The sequence below is a fragment of the Wallemia mellicola genome (genome assembly GCF_000263375.1).
Source record: "Wallemia mellicola CBS 633.66 unplaced genomic scaffold WALSEscaffold_2, whole genome shotgun sequence".
NCBI lineage: Eukaryota > Fungi > Basidiomycota > Wallemiomycetes > Wallemiales > Wallemiaceae > Wallemia > Wallemia mellicola.
In genome coordinates this window covers 275619-299818 of record NW_006531959.1, presented here as the reverse complement: position 1 = coordinate 299818, position 24200 = coordinate 275619, and the positions used below count along the sequence as shown (strand labels likewise).

At 43.4% G+C, this 24200-nt stretch overlaps 16 protein-coding genes across 16 annotated transcripts; 6 read left to right on the top strand and 10 right to left on the bottom strand.

The window, feature by feature from the left end:
* Positions 1–9: 9 nt before the first annotated feature.
* WALSEDRAFT_31127 (FAD/NAD(P)-binding domain-containing protein) lies at positions 10–2102 on the bottom strand. Its single transcript, XM_006956243.1, has 10 exons — positions 2019–2102; positions 1936–1975; positions 1550–1838; positions 1413–1504; positions 1318–1370; positions 1092–1270; positions 982–1042; positions 725–933; positions 360–681; positions 10–313 (listed from the first exon to the last, which is right to left on the bottom strand). The coding sequence occupies exons 1-10, from the start codon at positions 2066–2068 to the stop codon at positions 73–75; spliced, it is 1536 nt and encodes a 511-aa protein (XP_006956305.1). The 5' UTR covers positions 2069–2102; the 3' UTR covers positions 10–72.
* WALSEDRAFT_59303 (hypothetical protein) lies at positions 1680–6671 on the top strand. Its single transcript, XM_006956242.1, has 7 exons — positions 1680–2422; positions 2471–2953; positions 2999–3464; positions 3509–4790; positions 4838–5103; positions 5151–6467; positions 6515–6671. Exons 4-7 carry the CDS (start codon positions 3847–3849, stop codon positions 6589–6591), a joined length of 2604 nt encoding a protein of 867 aa, XP_006956304.1. The 5' UTR covers positions 1680–2422; positions 2471–2953; positions 2999–3464; positions 3509–3846; the 3' UTR covers positions 6592–6671.
* On the bottom strand, positions 2312–3717 carry WALSEDRAFT_14834 (oxidative stress survival, Svf1-like protein; the record flags this gene model as incomplete). The annotated part of the gene is made up of 4 exons (XM_006956080.1): positions 2312–2422; positions 2471–2953; positions 2999–3464; positions 3572–3717. 4 exons carry the CDS (start codon positions 3715–3717, stop codon positions 2312–2314), a joined length of 1206 nt encoding a protein of 401 aa, XP_006956142.1.
* On the bottom strand, positions 6672–8001 carry WALSEDRAFT_35214 (hypothetical protein). The gene is made up of 8 exons (XM_006956241.1): positions 7530–8001; positions 7387–7482; positions 7276–7340; positions 7201–7228; positions 7114–7158; positions 7011–7069; positions 6802–6970; positions 6672–6745 (listed from the first exon to the last, which is right to left on the bottom strand). Exons 1-8 carry the CDS (start codon positions 7665–7667, stop codon positions 6731–6733), a joined length of 615 nt encoding a protein of 204 aa, XP_006956303.1. The 5' UTR covers positions 7668–8001; the 3' UTR covers positions 6672–6730.
* A 69-nt stretch (positions 8002–8070) lies between these two features.
* WALSEDRAFT_15014 (DUF572-domain-containing protein) lies at positions 8071–8746 on the bottom strand (the record flags this gene model as incomplete). The annotated part of the gene is made up of 2 exons (XM_006956084.1): positions 8071–8498; positions 8545–8746. Coding segments are annotated over 2 exons (630 nt in total), but the record flags the coding sequence as incomplete, so codon positions are not given.
* A 357-nt stretch (positions 8747–9103) lies between these two features.
* WALSEDRAFT_59302 (barwin-like endoglucanase) lies at positions 9104–9816 on the bottom strand. Its single transcript, XM_006956240.1, has 2 exons — positions 9583–9816; positions 9104–9532 (listed from the first exon to the last, which is right to left on the bottom strand). The coding sequence occupies exons 1-2, from the start codon at positions 9659–9661 to the stop codon at positions 9252–9254; spliced, it is 360 nt and encodes a 119-aa protein (XP_006956302.1). The 5' UTR covers positions 9662–9816; the 3' UTR covers positions 9104–9251.
* A 445-nt stretch (positions 9817–10261) lies between these two features.
* Positions 10262–12869, top strand: WALSEDRAFT_35206 (hypothetical protein). The gene is made up of 5 exons (XM_006956238.1): positions 10262–11153; positions 11201–11554; positions 11598–11800; positions 11847–12607; positions 12653–12869. Exons 3-5 carry the CDS (start codon positions 11689–11691, stop codon positions 12716–12718), a joined length of 939 nt encoding a protein of 312 aa, XP_006956300.1. The 5' UTR covers positions 10262–11153; positions 11201–11554; positions 11598–11688; the 3' UTR covers positions 12719–12869.
* Positions 10269–12743, bottom strand: WALSEDRAFT_59301 (hypothetical protein). The gene is made up of 5 exons (XM_006956239.1): positions 12651–12743; positions 11846–12604; positions 11598–11796; positions 11201–11554; positions 10269–11153 (listed from the first exon to the last, which is right to left on the bottom strand). The coding sequence occupies exons 3-5, from the start codon at positions 11629–11631 to the stop codon at positions 10306–10308; spliced, it is 1236 nt and encodes a 411-aa protein (XP_006956301.1). The 5' UTR covers positions 11632–11796; positions 11846–12604; positions 12651–12743; the 3' UTR covers positions 10269–10305.
* Positions 12870–13102: 233 nt separating the features above from the next.
* On the top strand, positions 13103–14436 carry WALSEDRAFT_31122 (glutamine synthetase). The gene is made up of 6 exons (XM_006956237.1): positions 13103–13150; positions 13190–13342; positions 13389–13554; positions 13601–13900; positions 13944–14230; positions 14278–14436. The coding sequence occupies exons 1-5, from the start codon at positions 13115–13117 to the stop codon at positions 14228–14230; spliced, it is 942 nt and encodes a 313-aa protein (XP_006956299.1). The 5' UTR covers positions 13103–13114; the 3' UTR covers positions 14278–14436.
* An 861-nt stretch (positions 14437–15297) lies between these two features.
* WALSEDRAFT_31120 (HAD-like protein) lies at positions 15298–17216 on the top strand. The gene is made up of 3 exons (XM_006956236.1): positions 15298–16223; positions 16271–16973; positions 17023–17216. The coding sequence occupies exons 1-3, from the start codon at positions 15977–15979 to the stop codon at positions 17111–17113; spliced, it is 1041 nt and encodes a 346-aa protein (XP_006956298.1). The 5' UTR covers positions 15298–15976; the 3' UTR covers positions 17114–17216.
* On the bottom strand, positions 17192–18307 carry WALSEDRAFT_59300 (hypothetical protein). Its single transcript, XM_006956235.1, has 6 exons — positions 18119–18307; positions 17990–18069; positions 17575–17944; positions 17464–17532; positions 17379–17419; positions 17192–17352 (listed from the first exon to the last, which is right to left on the bottom strand). Exons 1-6 carry the CDS (start codon positions 18234–18236, stop codon positions 17203–17205), a joined length of 828 nt encoding a protein of 275 aa, XP_006956297.1. The 5' UTR covers positions 18237–18307; the 3' UTR covers positions 17192–17202.
* Positions 18308–18473: 166 nt separating this feature from the next.
* Positions 18474–19006, top strand: WALSEDRAFT_59298 (hypothetical protein). Its single transcript, XM_006956234.1, has 2 exons — positions 18474–18924; positions 18977–19006. Exon 1 carries the CDS (start codon positions 18626–18628, stop codon positions 18896–18898), a length of 273 nt encoding a protein of 90 aa, XP_006956296.1. The 5' UTR covers positions 18474–18625; the 3' UTR covers positions 18899–18924; positions 18977–19006.
* A 292-nt stretch (positions 19007–19298) lies between these two features.
* Positions 19299–19827, bottom strand: WALSEDRAFT_67262 (hypothetical protein). Its single transcript, XM_006956233.1, has 2 exons — positions 19626–19827; positions 19299–19583 (listed from the first exon to the last, which is right to left on the bottom strand). The coding sequence occupies exons 1-2, from the start codon at positions 19821–19823 to the stop codon at positions 19374–19376; spliced, it is 408 nt and encodes a 135-aa protein (XP_006956295.1). The 5' UTR covers positions 19824–19827; the 3' UTR covers positions 19299–19373.
* A 317-nt stretch (positions 19828–20144) lies between these two features.
* WALSEDRAFT_59296 (hypothetical protein) lies at positions 20145–21721 on the bottom strand. The gene is made up of 3 exons (XM_006956232.1): positions 21359–21721; positions 20273–21308; positions 20145–20218 (listed from the first exon to the last, which is right to left on the bottom strand). Exons 1-3 carry the CDS (start codon positions 21560–21562, stop codon positions 20166–20168), a joined length of 1293 nt encoding a protein of 430 aa, XP_006956294.1. The 5' UTR covers positions 21563–21721; the 3' UTR covers positions 20145–20165.
* Positions 21722–22119: 398 nt separating this feature from the next.
* Positions 22120–23255, top strand: WALSEDRAFT_59295 (hypothetical protein). Its single transcript, XM_006956231.1, has one exon. It carries the CDS (start codon positions 22245–22247, stop codon positions 22983–22985), a length of 741 nt encoding a protein of 246 aa, XP_006956293.1. The 5' UTR covers positions 22120–22244; the 3' UTR covers positions 22986–23255.
* WALSEDRAFT_59294 (hypothetical protein) lies at positions 22120–24150 on the bottom strand. The gene is made up of 3 exons (XM_006956230.1): positions 23733–24150; positions 23387–23688; positions 22120–23335 (listed from the first exon to the last, which is right to left on the bottom strand). The coding sequence occupies exons 1-3, from the start codon at positions 24086–24088 to the stop codon at positions 23199–23201; spliced, it is 795 nt and encodes a 264-aa protein (XP_006956292.1). The 5' UTR covers positions 24089–24150; the 3' UTR covers positions 22120–23198.
* Positions 24151–24200: the final 50 nt, after the last annotated feature.

Genomic DNA, 24200 nt, shown 5'->3' with positions numbered 1-24200 from the left:
ATTATCTAGATTATAAGAAAGTTATCAATTAATTGCATTTTATATCCTTGGGAAGTTATTTTGGAAGTCTGTTTATGCTAAAAACCAAGTTGCAGTACCAGCAACGAGTGCTGTACCGTAAGCAGACATTGCTTTCTTTGATGTGAACTGAAGAAGCCATGGTTTGGAAACATTCTCATAAACAAAGTCACTATCCTTTGGTATCAAAGTACTCCACCAATAATGAGTGTGCGAGCGCGGATACAGCGCAGTATTCTTGCCTGTGTTGTTATCCAGGTAAAAGGAACCAACATTTTCTGTCTCCCAGATCATCCTAAATGGATCATAAGAAAGTATTATTCGAGTGTCGTTATACTCACTCCTGATGCTTCTCTCTAATCCACTCTTGATACTTTCTCTCCGCTTCTTTGGTGACATGGACAGTACCCTTCTTGGCGTAAACAATAGGCTTTATTACGCGTATAATGAAGTTCGCTGTACATTCTGATGTGAAAATAACCGAGTTGTGTCCTGATGCACAGTTTGGACTTGCAGTACCCAATAAGAAGAAGTTAGGCAAAGGTGCGACCGCTGCACCAAGGTAAGCACCCGTTCCAACGTTGGCAAAGTGCTGACGGAGGTTTAATCCGTTGTTATTGAAGTTCTCTAAGAACTTGTTGGTTGTGGTATCAAATCCGATGGCTAGTTTTGTTAACAGTACGTTTCACTATGTAACCACACTAACCATAAATGATAACATCCGCTGGTACTTCAGTACCATCTTGTCTAACGACGCTGTTTTCAGTAATTCTTGCCGGTCTTTCGGCAATCAAATCGACGTGGTCATAATTGAGCGATTTGAGGTAGTCCTCGTCAAAGATTCTTCTCTTGGCGCCAATTTGGAAATCTGGTATGAGAGCATCGTGATACTTAGCAGGGGCAAGATTCTTAACACTGGATGCACTTTATTAATAAATATAAGTGAGACAAAGAGACACTCACTGGCGTTTTGAGGTTTCCATACGCTTTTTGCGAGTAGCTTCACCATTCTTAACATACATAGCTGTGATGTTTGTTAAGAATTAGCTTCATTTCATGCTAAAAAAACCGACCTTTCATGAAATAGTCAACCACACCAAATACCAAACCTCTAAGCGCGGTGTGCAAACCTGGAATGTACTTCAACATCCATCTGACAACAGGATGCCCGAGGTGAACCACAGGTTTTGGCAAAAACCATTGTTTGCCTCTTGCGAACTGAGTGAGAGTTTTAACTTTTGGTGCGATTTCACTGGAATTTGAATGAAAAAAGACTCTAGAATGGATTGCACTACTTACCCTATGATTTGGGTTGCAGTGCATGCATTTCCGATGACAACAACGTTCTTGCCCTGCTCTTGTTAGACACGTTCAAGGATAAGGATAAAACGTACAGTGAGATCGACAGTCTGGTCATAGCGCTGCGAGCGCAAAATGTCACCCTTGAAAGTCTCAATGCCTGGTGTGTCGATTGGACGTGGTACATCTGGACTAAATCAGTGACTGACGTCACAAGTAGTAACATACTCACCCAATCCACCGTGGGCACTGATGAGGATGTTGCTGGTCCTAGTGAAAATCTCTCCAGTTTCGTTGTTCTTGATAGTAACCACCCAGTATTCCTTCTCTTTGTTCCAATTAGCATTCAACATCGTTCTTTTGACATGAATGTGGTCAGAAAGATTGAAATCCTTCACAACGTCTCTGATATATCCTTCAATACGCGGCTGTGGGGCCCACTGAGAGTTTCCCCAATCTTTCTGTGCAAAAGAGAAACTGTAAACTATGATCGGAATGTCGTTTGCGCAGCCTGGGTAATTCTGAAGGACGAGTGGTGTTAGACTTGTTGAACTGAGGGTATAGAAGCATACAGCTGCTAAAATACAGCTATACACCCGATGTAAACTATAAACTTACGTTTATGTACCAAGTGCCACCAACTTCAGGTTCGCGTTCGCTGGAGACTATTAGATGAGGACTATGCGAATGAAATAACTCACTAAATCTCAAAATCGTCAATTCCGACTGTTGCTTTGAGTTTACATCCCATTGCTACACCGGATACACCAGCGCCGATAATAATACTAGCGGTCTGTTAATATACGATTTAAAAACACATTAGACATACACTGCCTGATCAGCCATCTTGGTAGTTATATTCAAAGGGAATACCGGCAAGTTCGATAGCCGGGCAGACAGACCGAGGAAAGAGACCGAGAAAAGGGGAAAAGAAAAGTTATTCATTTAAGTCCTTTACGTTTAAGAATGTAGTACTAAATATATTAAATGTAGATTAAGGTGAGATAAATGACTGCTCTGTAAACGCAGTACCTTGAACAGTCAACTTGGTTGCTTCCGCTACTCCTTCTGGGAGGTCTAATTGAAGCTCCGCTGGATTCAAATACTGAATACGCGTTAGTTATCATAATATTTGAAGGAAGAAAAAACTCACTTGGTAGATATATGGTTTTGTCTTTGCAAAGACATGTACAGCCTTTCTGACTACGTATGGAATGTGAGCAAGGAAATCAACCTTCTCAACTAAACCTCTATTGACACCCTCTTCTTTCTCGTTCTTGTAGTTGACGAGCATTTCTGCGCGGATTGCCTTGTTGTTTTCAATAGCAGCGCCGCCCCATACGTATCTAACCTCTGATGGTACAATATATGCGGTCTCTTGATCCTTTATAGTGTTGCGGTATTCAGCGGCAGTCAATCCTTGCGGCATTTGTCCAGGGTAGGTCGTTGATCCAGTAACTGAGAGCAACTTGTCACCTGCAACGAGTGCACCAATTGTGACCTTGACACCACCGCCACCTTCTGTTCTAGTAGCCAAACCATAGCCATCTGTTGTCTCAAACTCCATGAGAAGTGAAGAGACACCGCCGTGCTGGTCTGATTGGAAGAGGGCGAAGTTCCAAGAGCGTGCAACGAGCTATGTGATGTTAGAAAGACTTTCTAATAATTTAAATAAACCAACATTAGCTCTCATACCCTGGATAGCGTGTATGAATGCACCGTGACCGACAGCATCTACGAGCTTTCCCTTGATGATGACCTGACCCTCTGTGCGTACTCTAGGCCAGAATCTGTGTACAACATAGCCATCCCTCTTGTTTGATGATTTGTCGTTACCATATGAGGTGTAACCACCTTCAGGACCATCTCCGAGTTTGAAACCGGCGCAACTAGCAGGACGTATAAAGTTAATAATGATTTGTACTTCATTGTCGATCTTTGCGTTTATCCTGTAAGATTCATCGCCATTTGGCAAGCTCTCGTGGAGGATGGTGAATTGGTCAGCCGAGCAGCTGCGACGATCGTATGATTTTCCTGGTACTTTCGCAGGCGTGCTAAAGTTGTTGACACTAATAGATTTCCAGAGCTTATTCGCGGTCGTTGGGTTGTAAAGCATAAAGTTGAACTGGATTTGTGGATACCAAAAGCTACAAAGAGGTGAGGAGATATCTAGAACAAGAGAAATGCTAACCCAACATGTGAGTGTACGACTTGTACACTCAAACACTGACCATCCTCTAAAATGCTGTAAAACGTCTGAGTCTCAGCTACAAAGTTCGAGTTAATAGTCGCCCATTCGGTGTCTTTAGGAGTGAGTGGACCAAAGTACTGGCTGCTTTCAAATTCCTCGGTGACTGGGTGTAGATTCTTTACTTTCTCTGCGCTGCCGAAATTGAACATGATGGCGGTTCACTAGTGAGCGAGATAGAATAGCTGGGATTGTAAAATTAGTGAAAATACTACTACCATCTTATAGAACTTCACAGCAAGTGAATTTCTATTCGACACCCTCTTCTCCACTACACTCATATGCCAATTCCACTCCCGCTGCTACCACTAATAGCAGAGACAATCTACTACTCTAGCAGACCTTCTATTGACTTAGATCCCGTTCCAGAGCCAGGCAGTTGGTCTGAGCAGGACGCCAGACACACCCTTCACGCCTTATCCAGAGTGAACAGAGACTGGCACGACGAGGCTGGGAAGTATTTGTGGCGCAGACTGCACTTTAGATTAGCCGGTGGTTTCCTCTCTGTCGTCGACGTCGTCGCTGGAAAGCAGGACGAACAGGTTAGACAGCAGAGCAACCACTTCAGAAGTTTATCTAAACCCCCAGCGATTGAGCCACTCAGACCAGAAGCTATTCTTCCGGATGGTCCTACTTTGCCACGCAACACTTATCGCACTACTTCACTTAGAATCGCTTCGATTCCAGAGGCAAGCGAGAGTGCTCCAGAGGAGACCCCCAAAGATACCTCGAAGAGCGCGTTCTCTCCGCCATCTTTTAGCAATGATTTCACTACTCCTCTCCAATCCCCTGAATCAAGTTCCCCGCCAGTCAGCTCACCCCTCGCACTCCCATCGATTAGCTCAACCTTCTTCTCTCACCCGATTCCTAATGACGAGACACCTCCTTCTTCACGCAAGCAATCGCCATCCAGAGGCAGAGCCCGGCGGCAATTCCAGGATCCATCAGCCAGGTCATCGCCCTTTAGAGCCCGCAGTATGAGTCCACCGAGAGACCTCAGCGAGATCGTTAACCTTGCTACACAGCTCCAGCGTGAAGAGGTTGAAATCAAGCGCACTAACAGTCCTGAGACACGCGGCAGAAAATTTGACAGAGTTCGTGAGCTTAGCAAGGAAGCAGAACGTTTGAGGAGTGCGAGCCCTATCACTGCCAAACTCGAGGAGTGCCATTATGATGCCATCACAGTCCGTGAGCCAAGTCCAGAGCGTGAACGGTTGGCAGAAATGTAAGTGAAGGTGGGGTATTTAGAAATCATGATTTGACACCTTTCAGGCGCGAACAAAGCCCAGATGGGCAAGAGAATGAGCTGTGGTCTAGCAGTGGTACATGGCTTGATCCATTTTGTCCTGTCACAGCGACGCCTTATCCTGCACGCCATATCAACCACATTTCTTTTACCTCTTTCAGGACGGCAGGTTTAAGAAGATCGATTGCGCAAGGAACAGAAGAGCGCTTCTGCACGCCTGAACGCCTTGAGAGGCTTCTCGATGCTTGTAGGGCTGTCCGCGGATTTGGAGCGAGCGAGTATATGGATTCAGGTGAGTATATTAAGAAGTATTCCAACAATTCCTAACAAATACCCTAGCATTAAGCTTACCAGTTCTCGAATCACTATTGCTTCGCGAGCCACCAGCTCCACAGACTCATAAAACGCGTCTCCGGCGTGCATTCTCCGTTAGAGACCCACCTACTCAACAAGCACATGAAGAGCATGAGGTTCAAAACCGTGCTAAAATCATCCCAGGTAGACCCCTCCATGCTTTGGACCTTAGTGGCTGCGTAAGCCAAATGTTCTTTGACTCACTCGAAGCCTTCGTCAACAAACACCTCTTTGCCAAGCAATCTGACGCGTTTGACGAATTGGACGATCTCCTCCGCTATGATGATGAAGTAAGAGCCCAATCAATGGAGCGCAAAGCGGACACAAGTAGCACCGACAAACCTTCCAACCCTCACACAGGTCGTTTCAGCGCTCTACGCAGACTCAATGTTTCTAATCTTGTCAATGTCTTCTCACCAACTTTGAAAACATTCGTATTGGCATTCCCAACATTAACACATCTCGATTTATCAAATACTCGTGCGACACCTGGTTTAATCTGTGCATTAGCCAGATCACCAACGGTCAGACTAGAATCATTCGCTGCAGCGCGTTGCAAGAAACTTGATGGAGAGAGTCTCGTAAGATTGTTGGTTGAATCACCTGTCACTGAAAATCTTAAAGAGTTGAACTTATATGGTGACAGCGCAGTTCCTTCACCATTCCATGCCGATGAATTGGAAATTCTCCTTAGATGTGCACCTTGCTTCGTTAGTGGTAATATGCGCTATATAGATATTGCTGGTGCACCACTTACAGAAAAAATGTTACAAAATCTCTCGGCTCAACCTCATTTACGTAGTTTAGGATTAGCTAATATACCACGTATTCCACTTAGCGCAGTCGCAGATTTCATAAAAAATAAAGCACCAGGATGTGAAATTGTTGATTTGGCATTATCAACTCCTGAATTGGCAGTCATTCCTGGTGTTTCATCGACAGTTAGATCAGCTGTTTTGACATTCCAAAATAAATTTATTAAAGTTTTAACCAATCCACCATTTAGATTCTCACTCACTTCACCAACACCAGTAGAAGAATCACCACCACCAACTGCAGTCAGAGTTGTTGAACTTGGTAGTGAAATGCTCAATGCATTACAAGGTGGCGCTGGTAATTGGAGAGTTATCAGATCACGTGGTAGAAGAGGTTGGTATGTTGATGTATCCACCAAACCACTTCAAGATGGTTTACTCGCTCGTAACCTTGACAAAGGCGACAAGTGGAGGCAACAAATGGAATATCTCTCACAAGCTAAAGGAAACGTTGCATCGTACATTGGTTGGCACTCAAGAAAGATGGAGGTGAGTTAAGGCACTTTATTAAACATTTACTAACACACACCCCACAGGTACTCTCTGGTCAGGGTATGCTCGGTCGCGAGGATGGTCTTTACGGTGTTTATGCATATTCCACTGGACTCTAATCAATTCCCAGCATTAAAACGCAGTTTTTATTAAGATTTCCAATTGCAACTCTTTTACGCATTTTTCAGTTCGTAATTTTAATACATCATCATAATACAATTATAATGCGAGTTTATTGCAAACATAGTGGTGGTCCATTCATTGTACTGTGAACTGGATGTTGTTGGAAGCGTGCTTAGTCAAGTAATTTGAGATAATTTAAAACCTACGTATGAACAATCGTCCAATGAACCATGTTGTGCCACTGCAACTATGACTGGTTGATGATTTGCAGATGAATTGATACTGCACATGCGATAATCACCTGCTGGCAAGCCTTTAGAAACTTGAGCGGTCAGAACTCCATTCTGTGCTTCCTCATTGAGTCCTTTAAAGAAGCTACACTTTGTGAGTGGAAAAGTAATAAATTCAAACCCACGCGAAGTTTGTTGGATCTAATGGCTGCGTTGTCTCCAGATTTGGAAGCTCCTCAACGACCTATCTGATGAATTGATTAGTCGTTGAGAAAAATATAAACCCACGACGTGACTATGTCCAACGATAATTCCATTATTGTTGGTAGTTTGCTGGATCAAGTTAGCAGCATTACTTATACCAGCAAGACATACTGGTGCAGCAAAGTAGTTTGTGTTTGGGCTGCTACACCGTCAGCAATATTCAAGTGACCAGTCTGATGTACCCACTTGACGAAATTACCTGTGTCGATATTGCGTACTGCCATTTGGATTGTAAAGTCCTGATTGGCAGGCTGGATGTACGGTCAACTGAAAATTTACACTCACAGGCGAACTCACGATTGTATCGCCATTCTTGGGGTTAACGAACTTAGCTGAAGGCATTTTGTTGGTGGGTGCTACAACTCCTATTGGTACTGGATTACATGAGCCGCCCTTTTGAACGTATGAGAGAAGATGAATGTTTGGTAGTCAATGCGTACCCTAACTTGCATGCCGTTTGTGAGCGGTAAATCAGGCTCAGTTAAGCAGAAGTTGATAAAGTTATTGGTCGAAGTGAGTGAAGCGACTTGGCCAGCCTCTGCACCGGCTTGCTGTCCGTCCTGTGCCAGACCCGGCATAACAAGATCGGGGTCGAGTCCTGGTGTATGTGAGGAGTGTTAGAGGGAGCCTGAGAGGCTCACTGAGTGAAGTCTGAGGATCTTCATTGTTGTTGTTGTTTGCATTACCACCAACGCCAGCGCCAGTGTTGTTATTTCCGCCTTGTCTCTGTCTCTTAGTGTCCTTAAACTGACGACGGTGGGCGATACGCTCCTCGCCGTGCTGTATCTCTAGGTTAGCGTCGAGGTTGGGAGATGGTGACAGACATAGCGAGCAGAGATGACCTCAAAGGCGACAGCGGAGAGTACGATGTAGAAAATGAAAGATGCTCGCATTAGTTGCTAACTCTTAGTTATGGCCGTTGCGGGTCAAGAATATGCTGTACATAAAGCGGTTGTAGTATTACATACACGACGGGGGTCGTCAATTTTCACGGAACTTAAAACGTCTAGAAGAGCGATCGAAGGGGTCCATCTTCTTTCGCGTGTTTGATATAAGCGTGCTCTTGAGATCTCCAGGCTTCTTAGTTGCTTTTCGGCGCTGTATCTGCTTGAATGCACTACTCTCGCTGTTGTCACGCTGATCGTCGATAATCTGGAGATCCTCAGGAAGAGCATACCTGTCCTTCAGCTCCAAGTTTGCCCTATTAGAAGCGTGCTCCTGCCGCCGCTCTACGCGATGTTTAGCTCGGAGCTTTTGATTCATCGCGTAGGGATCACTCCAGGTGGCGTCGTTTGCGTCTCCAATTTGTGATAGACGTGGAACCACCTTCTTCTGTGCTTCTACCTGATTTGTGCCCTTCTCCACCGCTGCGAATGGGTCAACTGCCGGTTTCTTATCTGGATCAGTTTCTATCGGGAGTTAGCTAAGGCTGAAAGATGTGAATAATGTACAAACCCATAGTTATAGTCTCTCCCTCCTCTGGCTGCCATTCTGCCTTCTGCTTTGCGCCTTCGCTGACAATGTACCGAGTGTTCTTGGGATCCGTTTGTATCTCGAACCAATGCGAGCAGAGGTGGCATTTACAGCGGAATGCATATATCGGCGTTGAGTAGTAGTTCCCTATTTTCCTCTTTTCTGCGTTGTAGCGTACACCCTGGCCAACATGCTTCTCGCATCCGCCACACCATATATCGAACGGAAGCTCAAAACGTACTATCAGAATGCCCTTGTCTATCTTTCTTGCTCTATCTCCCAATCTGCGCTATCGTGAGGTTTGTTCAATTGTTTCTCCGCCACCTACGCATGCTTCCCATGGTATGCATTTAAACTTAGCGTGAAATGAGTCGTATTCTCTCAATACAGAGTGCACTCACGATGAATGCTTCTGTGGATCGTAATCTGGTGGGTAATACCTATTAAATCCTTGCATATTACTACCTCAATGGGTCAATGCAAGAGGAACAATGACGGCTCCGGCAAACGTTACAGACTACAATAATAAATATGTTCTATAATGCAAATGTTCTAACGGTGCAAATGAATGTGTGTTGTACAGGCCTGTTACAAATTTTTGCGAGTTCTATAAATCTACACTTGGCAATCAATACCGAGTTCACTCCAGGTGAAAACGCTCCAGGCGTAGGTCAGTCTAGCTGACAAGCTTAGTTGTACCAGTAGTTGATTGGAAGGGTACCTTCGCTTTGATCACCGAGTTGGCTGAAAACACTTGGAGATAAGTCCAAAGAGCCGCTGCCACATCCTGGGCAGGTGTCTTGTACAGTAGCGGTAGCAGTGTTGCCGTTGCTGGTGTTTTGGATAGTGACTTGCTTACCACAGAGGCCAGAGTTCATGTCTGATTGAGAAACAGCAACGATTGAGTCGCCGTCGTTCAAGTAGCTACCACAGCTACCAGCGCTTCCGGTGGCAGTGTAGTAGAAGGTACCTGCTAAGGTGTTAACAATGACATCTTAGTCGTTCAATAGTTTTACTCACCAGTACCGGATCTCTTGACTGGGACAGCTGAGACGGTGGCAGCAGCAGCGAGTGTAGCGATAGCGAGTGAGAATTGCATTTTAATATCCAAAGTTTACGACCAGCGAGGTAGATATAAAGAGTGGTAAAGTGTCTAACTTAACAAAGTTGATGAAGAAGTTAAAGAGGAATATACCGGCTTCTTATATTTTACAGATGAGACAGTTCGCCGCAGCGATTGTTCCAGAAAGTGACATCATCTGTCACAAAGATTTGGTCGATTCAGGGCCACAGTGGCCGTTTGCGCGGGGACAATTAGAATACAGAAAAACTTCGTAAATTACCGCAAAAGAAGGTAATTTGAGCTTGTATATATCTCTGTATGGCACTTATACACTCTAATACAGTTGTTTCGTTTTCGATCACTGTCTACGATTGGTGTATTTTAAAATTTGAACAAGTCTTTAAAATTTGATGGACCACTATGTCATAGACTTGTCATATCACCTGGGATCTGTGATTCACAGATAAACAGCAGTACAAACAAGAAGACTTATATATTAGTGTATATATGTCTTGGTTCGTCCGTAAATTTTAACCAACCTATATGATCTTATTGATGTGATCTTATTTGTAAATTTTCCGTAATTACCAACTTAGACCAGCTGTCATACTGCCTGTCAAAAAATAGACAAAAATGCATTAATAATATTACAATGTCAGATTAATCGTCTGTCAAACTAACTATTTTGTTCTTTTTCTCAGGGCCGCAGGCGTCGGGCGAACTGAAACGTTGTCAACCAGCATATCCGTGTACTCTGGATGGAGTGTTCCATAATAATGTGCCATTTCAGGTTTCGGATGAAGGCGGTGTAGCTGTCTCACCTCATAAAATTGTGATGGCGGCTCATGTACCAACATATCTGTAAATGATTGTGTTAGCTTCTTGGCTACCTCTTGTTCTTCTTCTGAAGGTTCGTTTGGAATATCTGATCTCAGTCTTTGTGCTTCAAGAGATTTCAACTTAGCGAGCAAGAATGCGTTGCGCTTGAGTTTTGCTTGAGTTTCCAAATACCCTCTATTGAGACTTTCGTATGCCTCAGGAAGATGTTCTATGTTCACATTATCAAGTTCGTCTTTTGAAATTTCTTTGTTCTCGTGGGCTGAGACTGGCTCTCCATGGAATTGCACCATTGTTGGCTCCTCGAGAGTCTTCATCTGAGAGGTTGTTGCGATATTTAATGAGGTTGAATATGGTATTGTTGCGTTTGTCGAGTCGTAACATGGTCCAAATGAATAATTAGAACCGTAGTAGAGGTGCGACACATCCTTATCCCTGAAGGTTCCATATGTAGAAGAATTAATGGTTGTATGTGGCGAAGGTTTCGATATATCCTTGAGTTTTGGTGCGTTGGGAACCTTTATCGATGGGTTTTCTGGGATTGGTACGACTGTGGCTGTACCAAGCGTCAATTCCGATGCTACTGCAGGGTCAACATCACTGGCCTGGGTGAAATAGTCCACTCCAGGCCAACTTTGCTGAAGTGCGTATCGAGCCTTCCTGAGTTGTTGCTTTTCGAGTTGAGAATCAACTGTCTGGGTGTGAGAGAAGGTCATAAAACGTCTAAAATGAACGAACCTGTCGTCTCCGGTAGCTGTATGCTCTCTGCTGGAGGCAGCTTCGCCTTCCTCTGTGCTACGAGTGAGTTTATTACTGATATCGCGAGCTCCTTGTCAGTATCGATGGGACCATTCCGGAGTGTGTCATATACGAGAAATAAAGATCCCTCGCCATCGTTTATGTATCCTCCTAGCGAAGAATGATTCCTTTTTTTGGGAGAATCTGCGTCAACATTCAAGTCTAGCAAGCTTGGGTTGATTTTCTCTAATAGACCCCTAATAAGCTCACTATCACCGCCAATGAGAGTTGATTCGTCGTCTTCTTGTGTGCTCTTGCGCTTTTTAGACGCGTCCAAGTGATCACCCGGTTTGACTGTGAAATATTAGATAATTCTAGGATTAATGTATAGACGCACGACTATCAGTGTTTAATTTAACTTTTAGAGTCATTTAATTTATTTTCTAAACTTATATACCAACTTGGGTGTCCCTTAGAAAGAGCTGACGATGACGACGAACGAGCCTGATGAGGCCTACATCATACGCTCAGATCAGAAGGATCTATATCACTTGCAGCATCTAAGAACGCTTGCTGAACCCGTTCTCAGGTCGCTATTGGGTGGGATAATAGACCATATGATAAGAACCTACTGACGGAGCATTAGGGTCACGGTTTTTCGACAGCCATGGGGGCTCAGCAAATGTAGCGCTGCTTACGGTCTACACTGCTATAACAACTGGCCTGGGTAGGCGAACTTTAGGGGAAGAGTACACGAATATACACAAATGGAAAGACAACAGGTCGCTCAGCTGGCAGATGCGCTTGTTGTTGGTGCTCTCTATACCGGCACCGCATATCTTGAAGTACTTGATCTCCCGAAGCAGGAGAAATTACGTCGATAGATTCAGCCCAACTGTGAGAAATGTCCTGAAGAGCACAATGGAGCTACTCATTAGTGATACAACATGGGATATCGCCCGCACACTTAATCTTATCGCATTCTACCTCGGCAGCAAGTTCCACACTATCAAGAATCGAATATTTAATATAAGGTACATTGACACATCAGCCTCCGAGCAGCCAAGGATTGACAAGCCATTCGAAATACTCGGTTATATGCTCTCTATACGTCTCGCAATACAAGTTGCCAGTCTAGCGAAGCCTTATCTCCCAAAGGTACCGTCGGTGGAGGCCCCAATAGTGGCAATTGATGGACGAGAAATGAATTTGTTAGAGAAGAATGAGAAAGAGGAGAACGACGATATTGACGCCCTTAATGATGAATACACATGTATTCCTCAAAATGACATAGCAGATCCCCAACGAAAATGCATACTTTGTTTGGAGACGCGGAAAGCAACATCAGCAATGCTTTGTGGACACCTCTACTGCTGGTATTGCCTCGAGAATTGGCTCAGAGAAAAGGTATGTCCGCAGTCCGAAAATAGCGACCTTACTAAATGCGTCCAGAACGAGTGTCCACTGTGCAGACAGCACACGACCCTTAAAGACGTTATACCTGTGTACAATATATAGCATAAATAGCCTAAATACGCTAGCTATTGCATCCAAGCGAGCCATATCGCTTAACTTTGCGAGAATGCGAGCACTCCCAAACAAAAGAAAATCCGCAGAAAGACGTGTATTGTAATAATATAAGTATTTATTTAATCGCTGCGTTTATACCTCCTTTCTATACCCAATCCGACTATTTTTTGATAACAAATTTGCCCCTTTCGATTCCGTCGACTCATTCGCATCTTTATATTCGACAACCACAAAGTAAAATATAAAGAGAATGGCTACTTTACCACCGTCTAGACCCGATTTACTCGCCCATTATATGGCTCTCGACCAAGGCGAGTCTATCCAAGCTGAATGTGGGTATATCACCTGCGTGTTATCTGTCTAACAGCACAGATATCTGGATCGATGGTGATGGTGAACTTCGTAGTAAAACTACCGTTCGTTAGACTTGCTCTCGAAACCTCTCCTGACACCCCCCAGACCTGCTCCAAAAAGATCACCGACATCAAGGAACTCAAGGAGTGGAACTTCGACGGTAGCTCTACCAACCAAGCTCCAGGCCATGACAGTGATATTTACTTACGCCCTGCCGCTTTCTTTAGAGATCCTTTCCGCGGAGGTGACAACATCTTGGTATGTCTGCATAGCCTCCGAATAACACAAGCTCATAGCTATTTAGGTTATTGCAGAATGCTACAACAGCGATGGCACTCCAAACAAGACCAACTACCGTCACTACGCCAAGAAGGCCATGGACCTCGTCAAGGACGAAGACCCATGGTTCGGTATTGAACAAGAGTACACTCTTTTCGGTGCTGATGGCGCTCCATACGGTTGGCCAAAGGGTATGTACATTTCTCTCTGAAAAATTTATTTTAACACACGTCTCAGGTGGTTACCCAGCTCCACAAGGTCCATACTACTGTGGTGTTGGTGCCGGTAAGGTCTTTGCTCGTGATCTCGTAGAAGCACACTACCGTGCTTGCTTGTACGCTGGTATCAACATCTCTGGTATCAACGCTGAGGTCATGCCATCACAATGGGAATTCCAAGTCGGACCATGCGCTGGTATTGACATGGGTGACCATCTTACTCTCGCTCGTTTCTTGCTTGCTAGAATCGCCGAAGATTGGGGTATTTCTATCTCACTCCATCCAAAACCATTCACTTCTGGTGAATGGAACGGCGCAGGTTCGTAGCATAAAACAGCTCAATCATTGCTGACTCTCTAAAGGCTGCCACACGAACTATTCCACATCCAAGACTCGCGCTCCTGGCGTTGGTCTCCAAGCTATCGAAGAAATGATTAAGAAGCTTGAGAGCAAACATGCTGAACACATCGAAGCATACGGTGATGACAACGAGCTCCGTCTCACCGGTAAGCACGAAACCGGTAACATTGCCGACTTCTCTTCCGGTGTTGCCAACCGTGGCTGCTCTATCCGTATTCCTCGTCATGTTGCCCACCAAGGATATGGTTACTTCGAGGACCGTCGCCCAGCTTCAAACATTGACCCATAGTGAGTTACCAAAGTAGTAGTGATATATTTATCTAATAAAATCCACAGCCGTGTCACTGGTCTCATTGTTAACACCACTTTGATCAACTAAAGTGGTTCAATCAATGAATGAATGAATAAGCTGAGCACAGCGATTTCACTGTTTTCTTCTGTTATCATTTTTCTCACTCGCTTGTCAATATAACAAATTGAATTAAATAAATAACGATCTGTATATTTTACTTGTAGATGGTAAACGCTTTTTTTTTCCTTAACAAACATCAAATAACGGACGAAGAGAAAAAAGGACTTATATGGAAAAATTACGTTTAATTTGTACTCATAACAAGTTATATATTTATGTCAGAAGAAATACATTGAGATGCAACTTTTCATTGAGTGTAAAGGGAGATATTAGAGAATACTACGATATTATATACTAATGTGTCATTAAAGTGACTAAAAGCCAAGGGTGTCACATTTGAGACAATGAGATACATCGGCAGAGAAGGACAATGAGGAAATCAGAAGGAAGAGAGCATTGATTGCTCACAATATTCATCATGTATCACTTATAGACACAACAATGTGTCTATATCAATAAGCAAATTTGTGACATTATTTTGAGTACTAAACTAGCAAAAAGTATTCTTAATAGTAGTTTCCTACTTGTGCAAATAACCAAGCCAATCATTGTATGTTGTGTCCATTAACAACTTCTCTGAGACGTAGAGTAAGGGATAAACTGAGTAATGTTCTAGAAGGACCGTCCTCGATACAAACGTCAATGTCTTGCGTCTGATAGTATCAGTCTAAGTAATACAAAAACCACCAATATCTACATTCATACATGTGTACTTATCAAGTAACAGTATTTAAGAAAGTATAGTATAGTCAGTAATAAGTCTAAAACTCAGTCGCTTGTGAACATGTCTCGTTTGTATGTTCAAGCTGTGGAACATGGGTACGGACGAGAAAGATATATATGCACATACTAAATTCCAGTTCACCTTAAATAATATTAATTCAATCTTCCAAAGTTGTCGTTCTCGCCGGTAACCAATCAAATTCACTCTAAAGAGCGTAATCTCGGCATTTACCCCCGCATTAGCTATTAGAATCAAACAATTGATCTAATTACACACATAGTTTATAAATAACTATCAGTGATAATGCGGACGTTGTGACAATTGATAAGGTAGTAAGATTAATAACGTGTCAATCACATAGAACATATACAGAGACTTTCTCTCAAATCCTCTGCACTTTAACGAGGCATATATCTCTTACTCATATCAGAGCTCGTAATGCCCTTTTTTACATCGCCGAAAAGGAAAGCAGTAAAAAACTAGCCGATGATATCATAATCATGATAAATGACTTACTTAAGAATGTCACTATTAGGATCATTTCTAGTATATAACAAACGTGACGGTCCGTATCCACCCTTGTCCGTTCCGATCGCAGTTATTAGTGCATTATAGTTCGCGATTGTTTATGCATTCTGATATTTAAAGGTGATAGTGAGGAACTCATGACATTGGAGACGTCAAAAAAATTTGAACAACAATTTGATCCTCATCGTTCAAAAGAAGATTAACAAATTGTACTCCAAGTTATGAAGTTTAGAAGATTGATTTGTACCTAAATCATCAATGACGTAACATCTTAAGCTTTAGCAAAAAAAAAGCTGGTGGTGACGACAATCGTGATAATCAGCGACTTAAAAAGGAAATCAGGCCCCTTGTACCCTTAAACATAAACAACTATGATCTCCTCAAAGCCACAACAAGGCCAAGCCGAATCAAGATTCAGACGTCCATCTGTTAACAACCTTGAAAAGTCACTTGCAGAAATTCTCAAAGATCAACAAGCATCAAAAGAATCAGGTGAACGTCGCGTAAAGCCACTTCCAAAACCAGAAGACATTAAGCTCATCTTGTCAGACGTTGATGGAACACTTCTCGACGATGATCACGATGTTCACCCACGTACCTCAGAAGGTATTCGTTACAGTGAGTGTTTTTTATATAGCTTTATAAACAAGCTGACATATATTCAGTCAGAAAGAACTTCCCTCACATCCCATTCATTCCTATCACTGGTAAACAACGTGTTTCATGTGAACACGTCGCCAAGTGTTGTGGTTTAGAGGACATGCCTTCAGGTTGTTGCCACGGTTCTATTATCTACAACAATGAAGGTAAACTTGAATCACAAGTTGGAATTAAGCCAGAAGTTGTTGTCAAGGTTACTGAAGAACTCATTAAGGAAAACAAGTCAGTTTTCATTTACGAACATGACTCAGTTCACTGTGTAGCCCTTGAGGAACACCCAAGTCTCAACTTCTACGAAATTACTCGCGGTTATGATCCAAGTATCTCAGACAAGCGTGGTACCGACTACTTGGAAAGAGTTGCAAAGGGTGAAGTTGTTGTAACCAAGATGTTCCTTCCTATGGAAGTATCAGTTGTTCCTGGCCAAATGGACCACTTGAACTCTATCTTTAAGAACGGTGAAGACTACAGAATGACACGTGCACTCAAGGACATTATCGAGTTGATCCCAGCCGGTATTGACAAGAGTGTCGCACTCGCACACTTCGCAAAGGTATACAACGTCGACCCAATCAACATCATGACCTTCGGTGATGGTGAAAACGATGTCGGTATGTTCAGAGCATCTGGTATGTCTGTATCCATGGGCAATGCTATGCCAATGCCAGCACAAAACAGTGACTTCTCAACTGTCACAAACAACGAGGGGTGAGTGAAAATCATTCAGAATATAACAAACATTCTAACAAACCTACAGTGGTGTTGGTAGATTCCTTGATGCCTGCTTCAGACCAACCTACAACCCTGAAAACTCCGGCACAGACTCTGGATACGCTTCAGCTGCATAGAACCGATACCAGCATAGTTATTTTTATCATTTCAACTCGTATATTAAGCATTACTCTTGTTTTCAACTCCCGCTTTCATAAATAATCAATTAGTCATTTATTATTCTATGCAATGCAATGTGTGTATATATATAATTTACTTTCCGGGTGGAACGAAATCCTTGCTGAGATCGATACCTTGCTCTTGCAAGTGAGTGTTGGTGATCTTGACGCGCCTGTTTGAGCTGCCTGCCTTTTTTCTCTTCTTTTGTGCAGTTTGAGGAACTGCTGGCGCGACTTCCGTCTTTGACGTGCGTTTAAGACCGGCTGCAGTGTGTCAGTGGATGTTAACGTAGTAGCAAACAACGTACCATCATCCAGATCTCTAGCTACCTCTGACTCTGGAGGAACATTCAAACTATGCCACAAACCTCTGAACTCTGCCTCATGTTAGCTTCTAAAGAGTAGTTTATGTAACTTACCCTCTTGGACTTCAATAGCATCCTTCACGTTGTTCTCAAATACTGTTCGCATCCCCTGTCCGTCTTTGCCTCTCAAAACAACGATTTCATTCTCCCGTTCGAGCTCATCTATCGCAGCTGGCGCGCCACTCCATGATTCTTTGAGCAAGTTAACGCGCATACCACCTCTAGGGGCATAACCCTTGACGTGCTTCAGCAGCTCAGCTTTAGATTTCATCGGGAAATCATGTCTATAGCTGTATAGGTCGAGTTTAGTGTCATGCTGCACTCTATCATGTGAGTTGAACAAATCCAGCAGTCCAGGCGTCCGTATGAGTTCTATGCCAGATCGGACGATCAGATCTTCTAAACGTATTGGTGCGTTGTAATCCTTGATACTGATAAGTCAAACGATAGTTTGAGGCCATAAACATACCTTAATGAACTGTACGAGGTATGCCAACTGTGAGTTAATGTGCATACCAACGCCTGTGTCTCTCGGCTGGGAATAAATTTCTGTATTCTCTCATCAGCGGGTGTATCTAAAGGACGCTAGGCTATCTACCATTAGCTTTCTTGCGCTTGGCTGCTGCCTGAGCTGCCGCTGCTGCACTACCAGCTATTGGTATACCGTCGTCAACGCCAGAAGGACCAGGCGTGGGTGCCACCGACGGAGACGGCATGGCTGCACCCCAAGCCTGTGGCTGCTGGCTTGCAATCTTTTTCCTGAACGCCTGAGCTTGAGCTTGTAGAGACCTGAACAGTTTATTAATAAATTCTATGCATTTCACTCTTTATTTACATTCTCAGCAAACGCTCTTGATAGTGGATAGTCAAGAAGTAAATAAGTAAAAGGAATGATTTAATTGTTCAAATTTAAAACTTATAGTAGAGTACAGTCATAACCGTATACAGTCGATTGTCCTTATTAGTTAAACGAGTGTGATTGATTTCTTTCAACCTATCCGAACAAGCATGGGTCATATTTACCTGAGGCGATGAACTTCTCTTTCTCTTCAGGAGTGTAGCCGCACTTGTCTTTGTGGCCATCTGGTTTCTTCTGATCGTCATTATGCTCTTCAGGCTTCTTTTTGTCGTTATCCTCGTCTTCCTTCTTGCCATCGTTCTTGCTGTCATTCTTTTCGTCATTCTTTCCATCGTCCTGGTCGTTCTTCTTATCATCATTCTTATCATCATCTTTACCGTCATTCTTAGCGTCACTCTTATCATTCTTACCGCTATCCCACTTGTTTTCAGCTTTCTGATCATCATGGTGCTTGTAGGCGTCTTCACCCCAGAGGCCTTCAATCCATTTACCTTCTTGAATGGCTTTCTCGACGCTTGAGTCGTGTTCACCACCACGCTTGACCTGTTAATTAGTTAATAAACAGACCCCTCTGATAGAGAACAAATACACTCACCTCCATCCTAGCAGTGGCTAAGCCTGCAACAGCGAGAATACCAGCAACGTGACTAATCTTCATATTTTACGAAAGTTTGTCTAGAGGAGCTTTAATGAACTTCCATTGGCTTTATAGTCCGATATTAAATTCAACCTGTGGGATGTTTACATTCAGTTTCCTTATATGGTAGTACGGCGATATTGTCTTATTGTCTCAGATTGTTCATTGTGGGGATTATGACACAAAGTTCCAAACTTCATTTATCATTCCTTAAAAGGCAATCACCTGATCGATCTTCTACACAGCTAACCTTAACTACGGTTATTAATGATTACTTTTCGCCCTCAAGTGAGAAGAATTGCACATTAATTTGCTTACAAATATTAAGTCGTTAATTGGATATACTGATAATGGCGCTTAGTGTTCTTCTTGCTCATGATCATCGTGCTCGTCATGTTTGTCATCGTGTTCATCGTGTTTATCATCGTGCTTCTCTTCACTCTTGTGTTCAGCCTTGTGATCATAGGCCTCTTCTGAGAAGAGCTCTGGGTAGTAGTCACCAGTTTGGTAGAGAGCCTTCTCTTCGTCGTGGCTCAAGTGGTGGAAATCGATGTGGTCATCGTGATGCTGTATTTCGTTAAAAACGTTACGACAAAAGCTTTAACTCACATCGTGCTCATCTCTGGTAAGGACTCCACGTTTAGTTGGCAAGGCTTCATCCAATGCACCACGTCTAACACTTGCACTTCTTGCACCTGCGCCACGTCTTTCCAAGTATACTGGATCACGTCTTTCAAGGTATACTGGAACAGCACTGGCGACTGAAAGGATAGCGGCAGTGGTAGCTAAGGCAATTGAGAATTTCATTGTGTGTTTGGTTGCGGTAATAGTTAAAAGGCAATTGCTTTATATATACCCTCTCTCCACATTTTAGTCTCATTTTAGAGCCCTACATTCCTTTCTTCAACCTCTACCGAGATATGAATGAATGAAGCAAATAAATAAAATGGAACATTCTAACACAGTGTAGTATTTATTATATGCCACTAAAATGGTGCAATCGAACTATTTCTAAGATCTGATGAAAATTTTATTAAAGTTGAAATGCTATTCATAAGATTACTATTTACAAATGTTCCTGTTTGTTTCCAGCGTATTAAAAGCGTATGAAGAAAGATATAAGAAATCAGAAGAGGTGCAAAATGGTGTCTAATATTGACCGCCTTGTTGACCACCTTGGTATTGGCCTTGATCTTGACCACCTTGGTATTGGCCTTGATCTTGACCACCTTGGTATTGGCCTTGATCTTGACCACCTTGATCGCCCTGATATTGACCTTGTTGAGCTTCGCCACCTTGGTATTGACCTTGTTGGCCCCCTTGTTGGCCTCCTTGTTGAGCTCCTTGTTGAACTTGCTCTTCAGCGTGATGTTGCCATTCAATGTCCTTCTGGTGCTTCTCATCTTCCATATCGTGTTGGTGATGCTCTACAGCTTTCTGCTTGTGAATGTTTTCTTGTAGTTGGTGCTCAGCCTCTGGGTTACCGCCTTGTTCACCGCCTTGTTCACCACCACGCTTTTGTTGTTGTCCTTGTTGCTCTTGTTGGTCTTGGGTTTTGTGGTTTATAGCACCTTGCTTGTGCATTGCATCGCGTTGCTGGTCAATAGATTCCTGAAGCTGTTCTTGTTGATGTTGTTGTTGCTCTTGCTCCCATTCAGTTTGGCGCTTGAATTGACCTTGGCCACCTTGGAATTGACCTTGACCACCTTGGAATTGACCTTGACCACCTTGGGATCCGCCTTGTTGACCCCCTTGTTGACCGCCTTGAGCACCGTGGTCATAGTTCTCTTCACCCCATGCACATTCCAAGTATTGACCAGACTGGATAATTCTTTGTTGCTCTTCTGGGCTCATGTGGCAGTGGTCCTTGCCATGACCGTGACCGTGACCACCTTCTTGCTCGTGCTTCTTACCAGCAATGGCTTCATGCTTGTGTTCTTCTTCTCCACCTTGGCGTCTCTCGAAGCCACCATTGCCTTGTTCACCGTGACCGTGACCGTGGCCACCCTTGACGTCTTCAGCAGTAATTCTGTGTCCATGGCCATCTTCACCACCGTGAGGACCAGCTGGGGAACCAATAGGACCGCCATGGCCGTGGAATGGTGCTTCTCCACCATGGCCACCTTCTTGGCGCTTTTCAAAGCCACCTTTGCCTTGTTCACCGTGACCGTGTCCGTGGCCACCCTTGACGTCTTCAGCAGTAATTCTGTGTCCATGGCCATCTTCACCACCGTGAGGACCAGCTGGGGAACCAATAGGACCACCATGGCCGTGGAATGGTGCTTGACCACCCTAAGGAAAATTGTAAGACATTATGATAATAGAAAAAGTAAAACACTCACTTGTTCACCTTCACCACGCTTTCCTTGCCCACCTTGGGCGCCCCCTTTTCCTTGTCCTTGTCCTTGTTGACCTTGCATACCCTTAGTGAATGGTTCGGCAAGTGATTGCAAAAGACCACGCTCTTCGTGAGTGTTGAGTGGGGCAGCTGCACCAGTTGAGAGGAGTGTAGCGACGAGAGCGATAACTGCGATTGAGAACTTCATTGTTGGTCTATTGAAAAGTGTTAAGAAAGTTGTAGTTGTGAATGATAGTGAATAAAGAACAAGAAGACGAGCTTATATAGTTGTGTAAAATGACACATTCTTTCAACATTCCTCAACGGAGAATTCCCGTTCCCTACTGCGCTAACATTTCTAATCGCCGTCGTGAGTGACAATGACGGTTGGAATGCAAGAAACGTCAGGATCTTTTACGGGTGTTTTTATTATTATTAGAAACATACTATCAAATAACAAGCAAGTAACTTCCATGTATGGTTGGTGCTATAGTTATTATCACAGCACGTTTTTTATGTCTTCCGTTTCATTCTCAACAGAATGACGTAAGATATGCCCGGACAAGGCATTCACCAGATTATAGGAAGGCACGAGAGGAGAATGTCTAATATCCAGAAAAAGCTTCTTAGATTAACATAAGCAACAGCTCTTTTACTTCAAAAAACTTAGAATGCCTCTAATTGTAAGAGAAGATCTGTCGTATGAATCTGTAAGTGAATATAGCGAATTAATGTCATCCAACAACTGATACATCCACAAGACTTCTTCAAAATCATTCACCCCGTCATCTCAAGGAAAACAACAAACAGAAAATCATGGCATAACGGGTGGTGTCATAGCCGCTATAGTCATCGCTAGTATCATCATAGTAGCAGCCATATGTGCTATCATGACATACATAATCCGAACACGTAGGGACAAAATGGAAGAACGCAAGAGTTCACGCTTCGCTAACTCAGTTGGAAAGAAGAATGTCTCACCTACACTTATGAATGCCAGATCAAAACTACGCGAAAAAATATCAAGCGAATCTCCACCACTGAGCATTAAATCACCATCTAGTGCATCTTCTTTTGGTGAAAAGCGTTTTTATGATGAGGAAGAAGATTTTGGTAATTTGAAAACGCCACTTCCAAAGCTTTTGCACGGGTTCGAAGTGAATTCCGAGTCTTATTCACTGGTTACGCCTTCACCAACTAATTCCACATTTGCTACGCAACAGATGGCATCACTTAAGTCTCCATCATATCCATCCATACCTTCAACACCAACCTACATTGATGATCTCCCACAATCACCTTTGGAAAGCCCAACTGCGGATGTGCGCACCGTCAAACTCTCATTCGTACCTACCATGTCTGATGAAATAGCCGTCATGACTGGAGATACAGTCCTTCTCTTGAAGGAATGGGACGATGGATGGGCATTCGTTGTAAAACTCAACAAAGAGGGTGAATTCAAGGAAGAGGGTGTTATCCCCCTTGAGAGTCTCGTCGACAAGACACCACAATCTCGTAACTTCACCCAAAGTGTGAAATCAATCCCATCAAGGATGTCACTCACAAAGCCATCAATTTCGAGCATCGGTTCACGTAGAAGTGGCGTCAGACATAGCAGTATTAGAGTTTAAAAAATACGCTCTATCGGTAGAAAAAAGGATAACCATTCCATTAATCTCAATATATCCCTGGAGGATCTTCTTCTTTCCACTCTATCTGTCTATCTATCATCTTAATCACCTTCATTTGTATCATATGCTACTTAAATTCATAATTCTTATTGGAAACAACAATGAGTGTCATAAAAAACGCGATGCAAGGGCGTCACTAGCGATAATCCTCCATTAGCTCGTCTCAAGGAGGTATACACTAGACGCAATGTTTTGGAGTGTTGGTTTTTCAAGATTTTGAGTGGATGATGAAGTTAATGGGTATACGACGCTACCGTCTTCGCTGAAGCTCCAGCCGAGATTTTTGAGAACTGTAAGAATATTAGTAAACCACATCACTAAGTGATAAAGTAATAACGTACTATCAACAAGCTTATTGTGTGGTACACCGATACTTTCACTCACTTTCACTACTTGTACAGCTGAGCAACTAAGTGCGACGACATTGAGTGCTCTCATGAGGACTTTCGTTTGATAGAGGCTCAATATGTGATTGAACACGCTAGTGATGGCGTCATTTACGAGTGTCTGCGGTTGTGTAGCCAACTGCGTGAGAGCTTGTAAGGCGTCTTTATACTGCTGGTTGAAATAGTATGAAATTGAGACTCCTAATCTGTCTTTGACTATAGCTGTTGAACGATTAAGGGTAGCTTGGGCAGCTGGACTGTGTCTTTGTTAGTGACAGTATAAGATCACAAGATAACGTACAGATTATCAAGCAACAAGTCAGAAAGTATACTGAGATTGTATATCGCCTCCCAGAGTTTATCGTCTGGATCAACCTGTGCAAACATTGTCTCTGCTTCGAGTGCCGATAAAGACAATGCCTGCCAATTCTCTTGTTTCGCGAGTTCAATGAGATTTGTCAGCGCTGCTGTGAGTGGACTGTCCTGTATGATAACCGCAGCTGCTGGTTCTGGTGCAGGTGTCGAAGGACCACCTTCTCTGATTGAAGGTTGGGGAGAACTTGCAGTTGAGAGTGCAGGCGTTGGTGGAATCAATCCTGGGACCGCTGCCACTGCTGAGACTTCCCCGCTTGCTGGTACTTCTATCGTAGGGTTCATGATGACAGTACGAGCGATAAGAATGAACCAATGAGTGAAACGATTTTCAGATTACTCAGAAGCGCAGCAAATGTAGTCTGGTAACTCTATCCTTTAGTTGTATGCTCGATCA